The 11,328-nt window shown below is 44.6% G+C and overlaps 1 protein-coding gene across 5 annotated transcripts in view; it reads right to left on the reverse strand.

Moving 5' to 3' along the window:
• pde4dip (phosphodiesterase 4D interacting protein) overlaps positions 1 to 9,972 on the reverse strand; it is a 76,537-nt gene extending 66,565 nt beyond the window's left edge. For 2 of the 5 annotated variants that reach the window (XM_080006864.1, XM_080006861.1), the window contains exons 1-3: positions 9,856 to 9,970; positions 2,926 to 2,972; positions 1,164 to 1,231 (exon numbers count right to left, since the gene is read on the reverse strand). In XM_080006864.1, coding sequence (XP_079862990.1) covers positions 1,164 to 1,231; positions 2,926 to 2,972; positions 9,856 to 9,902 — 162 coding nt within the window. In that variant the 5' untranslated portion in view covers positions 9,903 to 9,970. Of the gene's footprint in view, positions 1 to 1,163; positions 1,232 to 2,925; positions 2,973 to 4,913; positions 4,930 to 9,855 lie in introns of those variants that run through there. The other 3 variants (XM_080006862.1, XM_080006863.1, XM_080006865.1) reach the window with 3 other exon arrangements.
• Positions 9,973 to 11,328: the final 1,356 nt, after the last annotated feature.

Genomic DNA, 11,328 nt, shown 5'->3' on the forward strand with positions numbered 1-11,328 from the left:
AACATCGTTCAGAACAAAGAACATAAATGATGGCATCAAGAAGTTGAAAGCATGGAGCCATCACATCACCTTTAAGTTTTACTACTTTCAATAATCAATATATGTCTTCCATATGTTTGTCTTGCCAACCAGCGAGACAGCTGAGCGAAGAAATTTTAGCCTCTACATTCAATTTTCCATTTTTAGTGCTTTACTTGTTAGATCAACTGAACTGAGCATCGGCGCTTAACTCAGCTCTTTCCAGTCTCTCTGTGTAGATGCAGGTAATGCTGCTTCACCCGCTCCCTACTCCTCCCCCAAACAGAGATGCAGATCCTTCCTCTTTTGGTCTCTCCTTCGCTGAGGTTGAATTGTAATTGAACAAAGCATGACTAGAGTTATATCACAACCATAATGCACCTGGCAGAGTTCCCAGAACCCATTACCATGGAACAGAACCGAGGGAGTTCGCTCTCTCTCTCTCTCTCTCTCTCTCTCTCTCTCATTCCAAACTTAGTCCAAACACATACTGTATTAGTATATACAGCTGCATAGAATAGAATGTTTGATTAGAATTTTTGGAATACGCGCGTGTGTGTGTGTGTGTGTGTGTGTGTGTGTGTGTGTGTGTGTGTGTGTGTGTGTGTGTGTGTGTGTGTGTGTGTGTGTCTGTGTGCTTTTGCTTGACTGCGTGTTTAACTGTTTACACAAATGGGAATTAATACTCTACATATTAAACATTCAATTTTTTATTTTTTTTAATTGCTCGCCATATGTGAGATGTTGGAGTTACTAGGGAGAGTCTATTCCCGGTACTTGCCACATTCAAGAATGTTTTTGGCACGGAAGCAGTGAAAAAAATGAATGCGGTGATGGAAGTGTTATGATGTAATGGAGCAAAGTGACAGAAACTCGGGAGAAGATGGGGAAACTGACTAACTCATATTTCTAGGCGTTGGAGTCACCACGTTATCTCCACAAACACACCGAAATAGTAATTACCAGAGACCAGATGCATGTGTGGGCAACTCTTCTTTCCACTGAAACTAAGGGAACTTTAATTATTCACCTTGACTCCTGTTCATCATAACTAAAAAAAGGGTGTTAAAATATAACACCCTTAAATGTCGACTCCAAAGTGAGAACACAGCATGTTCCAGAGTTTGGCTGAGACAAGTCCTTACCTGTTCAAACTCTCTGAGGCTGTGCATCTGGACAGGTGGGCCTTTATCAGTCTCATCACAGGAGAAATCTGGGCCAATGGGAAATGAAAGGAGAAAATACATAAAACAAATTAGTATGGCGAGACAACGGATCGGCCACTCCCTTGTGGGTTTCTTCGTCCGGCAAAAAAAAGGAAGCCACAGGGATACAAAAAGCAGAGACAGAACAAGGAGACAAGAGAAGAACTTCTGGGACGGTATCTTTGGCCAACAGGGCTGCACGCGAAGCCAGTCTCAAAACAAAGATTGCGAGTGACATCTGCTCACATGTGATCATATACTCTATTGACAGGCTGAAATTATAATAATCCCCTGGTTGATGCTCAGATAACGCATTGTGGTCCAGCTGAAATGGTTTCAGGGGTTTGCAGATGTTTCACAGACAAAATGTACTTTCCATAAAGTTCCAGAAACAATCCCATAAAATTCCGCACAGCGGGGATTTGTACAATGGTAGATGCAATTGACCACATTTCATCTGGAGTCCAGGCTTTACCTTGCTTTTTTTGTAATGCCTTTCTTTGTGTGTTTGGATTAATTTCCTCTGATTCTCACAGAGCAGCAGCTCCATCGATGTGCCGTGCTCTGTGCCGATGCCCGACAGAATTAATCAGCCAAAACCTTTTTGGGCTCAGATCAAAACATCAAGGGGGCTCAGGAGGGAACCTTCTCTCTTTAGAGCATCTCTCAGACCTCATAACATGGGAGTTCTGATCAAACGTAGGCTCATTAAATACATATTAAACCTGGCTATGTGGCCTGTGTCCCCCCCCCCCCCTCGCAATGCAGACATGCTACATGCGTGTCCAGCTGAAATGGCTCCAGAAATCTTAAGACCCTGCGCAGCCAAACTTATTCTCGCTAAAAGGCCGGGATCTTTCCCAGAAAATTCCACACAGGATTTGTACAATGATGTGTGTTTTATTCCTGTAAAAAGGGGGGTGGAGGGTGGGATTGGAGGTTGCAGGGTACATCCCATGGGGCATAATCAAGCAGCCATTGGCAGAGCGTGAGGTTCTGACAGTTCTTCAAAATTGCAGCACAAGCTCATTAGAGATTATTAAAAAGACGCTCTGTTATGTGTAGGGAAGATATGTTCTGGATCGGGGCCTGGATTTTTAACTGTCGTGGGGCGCTACACGCAACACACGCCATGTACAAAAAAAATGTACACAACACTGAAACGCTTGATGCCTGGGCAGAGTCAAGTAAATATACAAAGGCACACACATGAAAACACTTTTTTTTTTTTTACATACTTTTTCCCCCTCTCACTCTCTCACACACACACACACACACACACACACACACACACACACACACACCTAGAGAAAAACAGAAGTGGGGGCCATTCCAAACTCTTTCTTTAACACCGGGGCTATGGTTTTATTAAGTTATAAACTTCCCACAAGCAGCTAATTGTATTTAGTGTAACATGAACCTGCATTGGACAAAGACTAAAAAAGTGCGCTGTAATAGTTTAATAGTAATACTTTTATTGAATAGTATCAGAAAACACAAACCTTCAAGGACTATTCAGTACAGCATTTCATAAAATGAGAAATAGTTATCTTATTGGAAGCGTGGTTTCAGTAATAAGAGAATAAAAGCAAATCAAGCGGCAACAAACAACAATAAAGAATGTTAAAACTGTCACCAAGAGGAGCAGAAGTCTTGGTGGATTCAAACAGAACATTAAAGGTCAAACCTGAAGGTAACGTACCTGTCATGGGTCCAACACTCTTCGGCCTCAACTGTTCTCCCTCGTGTCTGAAACAGGGCAGACCACGAGACAAAGTCACTGTCAATACTCCCTTGACAACTTTCGTCCTTATTCCTGTCAACCAGTTTTACTTTAAATACAGTTTGTTGTTCCCACTGACAGGTTTTAGAGTAAACATTCAGGGTTCTTGTACTCTTTTTTTTTTTTTTTTTTTTAACCTCACCTGGCCGACCTCCTTGCATGCGTAGCTGATCTGATTCGAGTCAGAAATAATGGTAAGTTTTGTCATGCACACTCAAGAAAAATCCAAGCACTCAGCTGCGAAGAAGTCTCTGCTGCAGATGACAGCGACTCTGAGGAACACTCACACACCGGTGGTGGAAACTGAGTCAGCGCTGGGTCGCACAGTCACACAGACATTGCTCATCATTTAGTAGCAGTAAACAAAAATAGTAGGTGACAGCCCAGTATAAAACTTCTTAAACTAGTTGTCTTGCCAAACAAAAACAAAAACAAGAACCGACCCCCTCAGAGTAAGTTTTGTAGTAGTTCTGAACTTTCATGACCACTTATCTTTCGTGAAGGGGGGGAGAAGAGAAGATTTTATCTTACTCTATTTAATCTCAAACTCAAAGCTGAATGGAACTGTTTGGCCCGGACTTGAGACAGTAGACCTGACTCCACTGTGGTGCTCTCTAAATGGGATTTATAGGAGGTCAAACACAGGGCCAAGACCCAGAGGACGTTAAAGGATGAATGGAATGCATTTCCTCCTGATTAGCACCTCCATTGAGCCTTTCATGAATCAATGAAAGAGATTAGGTCGGACCTGATAGGACACCCACAGTGGGCTCAAACCAGTAGAAGGATCCGATGAAGCCTCCACATCCCTCTCAACAACAGAGAAATCAAAGGCTTTCATTGGCATGAGTGTATTGTCTGGTTTTACGGCACTTTGCATTATAGTCGTTTTCAAGCTTTGTGTGTGTGTGTGTGTGTGTGTGTGTGTGTGTGTGTGTGTGTGTGTGTGTGTGTGTGTGTGTGTGTGTGTGTGTGTGTGTGTGGGCATTATGGGTGTATCAGTGAGTTACCACCACAGTGACCATTAAGTAGGAAAGGAACAGATGGATCCCATTGACAATACAGCCTTCAAGACAGCTGCCAGAGGAAGAGGAGTGAGAGGTGAAGTGATGGAAATGTTACGCTTCTAAGATGTGTGCGTGCATGTGTGGTTCTGTGTGTGTGGTTGCACATGTGTCTGAGCAAGTGGACGCCCTAAAGACAATAAATGCTGACTTGACAGAACACTTAACACCAAATAGCCACTGGCACCTGTCTGTGCTGGGGACCACCAGTAAACTGATCACCAAACGAAACAATTGCATCAGAGCACCATCTGTGCCCTCATTTATTGCTACTTGTCATAAAGACGCCCCATCCACCCCCCCATCCCCCATCCAGGATGTAGTATCGCTGATTTAACTAACGACAAAAGCAAATACACTCTGGTTTACCTTAAGGATATTCAATCAGCAGATGTCTTGCTGAACTCCAGCATCAGCACACATGTAATTTACTTGTCTGAGTCAATAACGGCTTTACCAATGGTATCGCTAGCTGACATTATGGCTTGTTTAAATCTTGTAATAGGGGTCCCTCTAAGAGCCTCTAAGAGCCTCCGAAAGCATTTATCACTATGATGATCAACAATAAAACAAAATAACATACATTTTGGAAAAAATGGGTGATGCCTATTTCTAAATTTGTAATTTATGGAAAAAACCTGGAATAAAGAGACTTTTGTTTTACATTATGCACACACAAAGGCAATAGGCAAAGACATACACACAAAACACACAAAAGCATATTTAGATACAAATAGAGCACATACACCGACAACAGTCTTTCTATTCTTTTTAAGCCTTCACTACTTCAGCCATTGCAATATTCTCTTTAGTAAAAGATGTGAGCGGTACAAAGCCAGTTACCTTCCTCTGTAGGGAAATCCACTCATCTTTTATCTCCTTAAGCGCCAGGTGAGCAGCAGCGTTTTCCTACGTGTGACTAGTTCCTCTGGTCTGAAAACATTGCTATTGAGCTCCGTAGCGGTGCACTAGCCAAGCACAATCCAGCCTTCAGTAACCAAAACACCCGTCAGAGAGATACTTCTGAGCTGCAGCTAGCAGCAGGAACCAAAAGGACTTCTCCACCTCCTCCACCTCCTCCGGCCACGAAGCCCTCAAACACTGAGTCGAGCTCCCAGCCAGTCATTTGACGTGGCAGGACTAGAGACAGACAGCGGCACGCCGGGCGAATGAGAGGTAAACACTGACTGAGCAAGGTACAGCACAAGAAGTGTGTGTGTGTGTGTGTGTGTGTGTGTGTGTGTGTGTGTGTGTGTGTGTGTGTGTGTGTGTGTGTGTGTGTGTGTGTGTGTGTGTGTGTGTGTGTGTGTGTGTGTGTGTGAGTGTGTGTGTGTGTGTGTGTGTGTAGGTCTGGTTCAGCATGAAAGAGTGATCTGTTCCGGCATGTTCCCAAACAGCCGCCTCGGTAAGTATTAGTATGCCTGTGTGTGTGTGTGTGTGTGTGTGTGTGTGTGTGTGTGTGTGTGTGTGTGTGTGTGTGTGTGTGTGTGTGTGTTTGTGTGTGAATGTGTGTGTTTTTGTTGTAGAATGTGTACAAACCAAACTAAAATCCTCCTACCGTTCCTTGTGAAAGAGTCATTGAGTCAACTGTCAACTGACAATTAGCCTCTGGCTTTTTTTTTTTTTTAAAGGGTGGAGCAGGAGTAGGTTATGGAGTGTTGCAGTTTTGCTTAAATAACATTGTGCATTATTTTTCATATTTTTAGTTTTTGTTTGTTTGATCCTGTACATAAGTGTGTGTGTGTGTGTGTGTGTGTGTGTGTGTGTGTGTGTGTGTGTGTGTGTGTGTGTGTGTGTACGTGTGTGTGTACGTGTGCGCATGTATATGTTACTCAGGCATGTTGGGACAGCTGAGATTAAAGAGACAGCGCTGGATCCAGAGACAGCAGTCTGAATACAGTTCCATGGAAAATCCTCCTCAGAGTATCAAAACATGAGGACGTTGTGTATATATATATATATATATATATATAGTGTGTGTGTGTGTGTGTGTGTGTCTGTGTGTGTCTGTGTGTGTGTGTGCATGCGTAGGTGAATAGGTGAATTCCCCTTTCTGTTATTCCAGTATCACTGAATTTAAGGAACTAGTTCCTCCAGAATTGAAGCATGTTCTGAAGGAGGTTCCCAAAGTTACTTAGGAGGAGGGCATTGAGAACCCTGGAATCTGAACAAATCAAGGTACGCGTACCTTATCATTAAAAAATAAAATAAAATAACAGCCTATATGAGCGAGATACCGTGCAATCGCGCTCTGTTTGCAATCTGTTGCGATCTGTTGGGACCTGTGTGGAGGCATCCGCTGGTTGGCTCACATACCTGCCTCACATTCCACACATCCAGCCAGTTTACTTTAGAGCAGCAGGGAGAGCTGGGGAGGCAGGGTGGGGTGCTGGAGGGTGGAGGGGGGTGGTGTAGCCTCAGCTGCCCTGCAGACTTGCAGGTCTCTACATGGGAGGGGAAAGAATATTACAGGGTGCACTAGGAGGCTCCTCTCAACCAAGCATCTAATGCAATCGTGATAAACCATAAATTCAGCTCTGTGTAATACCTTTTAGCGCGTCACGTTAAGGTCCACCCACAGTTGACAAATGTTTGTCTTTCTATACATTAATATTCACTGGACTACGTGGCGTGCTGTTAAACCAGCCTGGAATACCACGCAATCTCGGGAGGCAGCCGTCAAGAAGAAAATGTTGACGGTTGAATTGTAGTCTGTTGTGCTTTCTTAACCAACGACTTGTCACAGTCTGAGGAAGAATGCCTCTGCGCCGTGACTTCAATTTGCCGTGAGTTACAGCTTTACACTGTCAGCAGTTGTAATTGGAACCAGCATGGCCACTGGCCACAGGATAACAAGCTGCCTTGTATCTACTCTTATTTTAAGAGTAAAATGTTAACAAGAGATATTAATGATTCCTGGAGGACAAAATTCTAACAGGTTTCTCATGTGATAAATGCTCTGCGAGTAGAGTAATAAACCACAAGAAATAGCTAATCAAAAGTAGAATGTAAAAGTGAGAAATGCAACACTGTTGAGTACAAAAGAGTGACAAAAACACTATAAATTAACTACTGCAGAGAGAACCTCCTCTCTTGTGCATCCCGTCCTGCAATACTCAGCACTCCGGGCCTAAAGCAATTATAGCGACAGTGTGAAATCTAACATGTGATGCTCAGAGAAGAACTCTGCAGGTGGGACCCCACAGTCTGTTCAGGCCAAGAGTCAAGTACGAGAGGTCAACAAATCCAACCGTTTTTTAAACTGGGGTAAACCCGCTAATTTTAGGCGATTGACACCTTTCCCATTACCAGGAGAAATGCATGTTTTTTTTCTGGTGACTCACGTTCAACGTCCAAAACATGCCAGAAAAGGGGCATGTCATGGTCCCCGTGAGATTGGGAACAAAACAGCAGAGGAGACAGCAACTTAAACAAACAATGACATAAAACCGTAAAATTTGGGGGGGGGGGGGGGGGGGGAGTATTTTGAGCCATTCAAAAAAATCTGATTGTTCAGCTTTGGGCGTTGCCGAAGTCCCTCAGAGCTCAGCGGGGAGTGCGGTTCTCCGCTGCGATCCTCACACTCAAAACATTTCACGGTCCCCCATGCGGAAAGGTGAATAATTTCAGATTTTGTTTTTCGATTCTAAATGGGATATGACATGATGGAATGAGACGCCGATATTCCTATCTATATTATGCGCGTCGCATTGCGCAGGTAAAGGGGCCAAAATTAGCGGATCGACCCAGGAGTCCTGTTCAAGTCCGAGCCGATCGGAGGTAGAGCCGATTAAAACCTGCATCCTTCGACCCGAGACTGAGACCCAAGTTTTTCCTTTCCAACTGATGACAAATGTCGGATGTTAGTGGGTGTTACCGTGTTTTTGGTGCAGTGGGAAAGGGGTATAATACTGTACGTGAGGATTTAGGTGAGTGAATCCATGAATGAGTGGATGAGTTAATGAGTGAATGAATGAGTGGATGCTTGGATGGATGGTGTATGAAGAGATAAAGTACCAACATACAAAGAAGGTGTCAGCAAAGTGTCTCTTGTTACATAAGACAAGACAAGATAAGATATATATCCCTGTCATCTCTTCCTCCTTTCCTCGCCAGGACTCCCTGGTTAGCTGCAGTGACAGCAAAATGACAGACAAGAGAACCTTTGGTCTTTCCCACACCATGTCCAGAGTAGACCGGGCCAAAACGGATGAATGATGAACCAAAATATATGCTTAAAATGACAAAATACATAATCGAACACAGATAGAAATATGGTAACGTGGAGGGTGATGACCTTTTTTAAAGAATGGAACCCCGGTTTCCCCCCTCACTCTATGTCTTTACAAGCTACTAATACGGTTAATTTAACACACATACCTTGCGCGCTGGGACCATGAACGTGAAGCGCGTTGAAGAACAGAATGCACCCAAAATAAAATAGTAGTGTACACTGCACTGAGCCAGTGGGAATGTCCATGCGATGGAAATGTTATTGTGAGTTTATAACTGTTATTACAGTTGCTGCCTCGCCAGGAAAACGTGTCATACTGTCCTGTGCCAAAAATCCATATCCTGCACTCACATTGGGCACAAGAGATATAATGTACTATCTAAATGCAGCAGCAATACTTCATTCAGATCAATTATGGATCCTTTCTTATTAGAAAAGGTTTCAGGTGGTTTTTGGTGGGGGTTTGAGGTACAACTCCAATCTCCAGCGGAACAATTTTGTCATCGCTTTGAGGTCGATTATGTCACGCGTGCGGGAGACAAGGACACAGAGGAATCAGTTGTTTGGCCACACTGCACCCTGGGCTGGGCAATACTGTGATGCAGGGACGAGGGGAGAGGGGCGGGGAGATAGGGGGGCAGGGAAGGGAAGGGAAGGGAACTAGGTCAAAGTACATAAGCATGGCGGGGTGAGTCAAACAGCATCGAAAGGTAGCAAATGTACAGGGTCCAGGATTGATACGGCTGGGTTGCAAATAGGGGGGTTTTGTTTTGGGCGCGGGGGTAAATATATACACACTACAAAGAGTGCTCATGTTGGTGATGTGAGGAACAACCCTGATCCCTTTGGGGGGGTTTGGGTGTTGAACGGTGGCCCAGAGGGGGAGGGCAGCATCTTTCCATCCCGTTGAACCCACTCCACCATCTACAGCTGCACATCACAAATATTCTAAAGCGCAGTTCATTTCCCCGAGCCTCTGTCCTTACTGTCGCCCTACCTCCCCGGAGGCAAGAGAAGGTAAACAAGTAGAACAATCGAAAAGCAAAAGAAAGTCCGCCTGAAATCAACCTTCGTGTCCAAAGATCCAAACGAGCTTAAGATTGCTCTGAAATATCTGGAGCAATAACAATTTAGTCACGGATCCTCACAATCATATTCGGAAGTCATATTGTAGTTACGAGTTTCAATGGAGGGTGGCACACCGTGAGAACAACACGACATCGTCCGTGTTATATTACACAAACCCAAATATCTGGTTTCGGGTGACAACATTTCGTTGGATCACAGCTGGTACATCAATTTTTTGGGGGGGTTGTTTTTTTTTTGTTTTTTTTTTCAAATATCACACATCCATTCAGACAAATTAGGACGGAAGAACAAAGAAACCGCGCAAGCAAAGCACGAGTAAATATCACAAACCCCCCCCCCCAAAAAAAATAAATCGTATTTTTCATTTTATATGGCGCAAATAAACGTGACGCTTCGACGACTGAATCACATTCACCATTCCTACCTACATGGACGTGGAGTCTGCAACGTGGGTGCCGTTACCTGTCGGCTCCTCCGCCCGGGACAGCTCCCGCTCCATCCTTATTCATGGCATCCACCTGACGCGCCGCTCACCCCCCGGCGCCGCCGCCAAACCGTCGGCGGTTGGATCCTCCGGCGGCTCCATCTTCAGGAATTCGCTCCAACGCAGCTCGGCGGGCGCCGACGCTCCCGCCCTCTGATTGGTCCTCCTCCCCCCAATATTTTCAGCCCGATTAGTAATCAAAGTCGTGAAAGAATTACTCTAACCATGATACCAAACGCATGAATTATGACAGTAACACAATATTGGGGTTACCGATGTCGGAAAACGGTATATTCCCTCCATTAACCCAATTAATCTGCCTCGCTCTGATTATGGCCGGCATTGCTCTTATGTCCCCTGGTGGACAACTCTGAAACTACACCCACACACGTTTGTTTTGGGTCTTCGATCGTGTTTGGGTCGCGCGCGCGCGCACACACACACACACACACACACACACACACACACACACACACACGCACACGCACACACACACACACACACCGCATACGCACGCACCTCATTTAGTGAGTCATTGTGTGAATGAATTTACTGGTCTTTCTTTCTCTACATATGGACTCAATGTGTTTTCTGCATATAAGTGATCCAACAAGACTAATTATTGTCGGTGCAGCTCATGATGATCCAGCTGCAATCTGCACACAGGCACACACACACACACACGCAGTGCTGATTTTCTCTCAAGGCCAATCCAGGTTTACTTGCACCCTTTATTTCTGACTCTAAAGATGCACTTTTTGAAAATAAACATGGGGGGGGTTCTATTTTATCGATTAATAAATCGCTGAAAACAACAGAGAAGCTATTTCTACTAATGCTGTCGATGGAAAAACTGACGTCAGCGGTGTGTGGATCTCATGGATCCGACGCCCTCACAGACAAAATGAATAAAATGCGAGTTCCGGGCAGTCCCGACATGCGGTCGTCAAGTTTGATCCAGATCGCTCTATTATTGCGGAATCATTTGGTAAAAAACTGCTTCTTTTTTTTCCGCATCGCCGCAACGCGTGCACATGCGCAGATGATGGCTCGCCAAGGTCACATGAGAGCATTGCATTCTAGTGATTGGTCAACAACCGGGACCTCACCAAGATGGCGGCACATACAGATGTAACCAACGTCAGATCTTTATGGATGTTGTCCGACGAACCCACAGACAATCGAAATAAGATTTGTATTCGGGGCGGTTCCAACATGGCATTGTGTGAGTTTCATCCAGATCAGTTCATTATTGTGGAAGAAGTTCGTGATCAAGAATCGCAACCTCACCAAGATGGCGTCACGCACAGAGGTATGATGCAACGGAGAAGTCCTTGCGCGCGCGTGCAAGTTAACAGAGTACACAGATCGCCACGCACAGATAAAGTCACGATTGGACTTTAACTGAAGGAATATAAGATACCGTACGATGTTACAAAGTAATGGGTATT

The sequence above is a fragment of the Zeus faber genome, assembly GCF_960531495.2.
Source record: "Zeus faber genome assembly, chromosome: 1".
Classification (NCBI taxonomy): domain Eukaryota; kingdom Metazoa; phylum Chordata; class Actinopteri; order Zeiformes; family Zeidae; genus Zeus; species Zeus faber.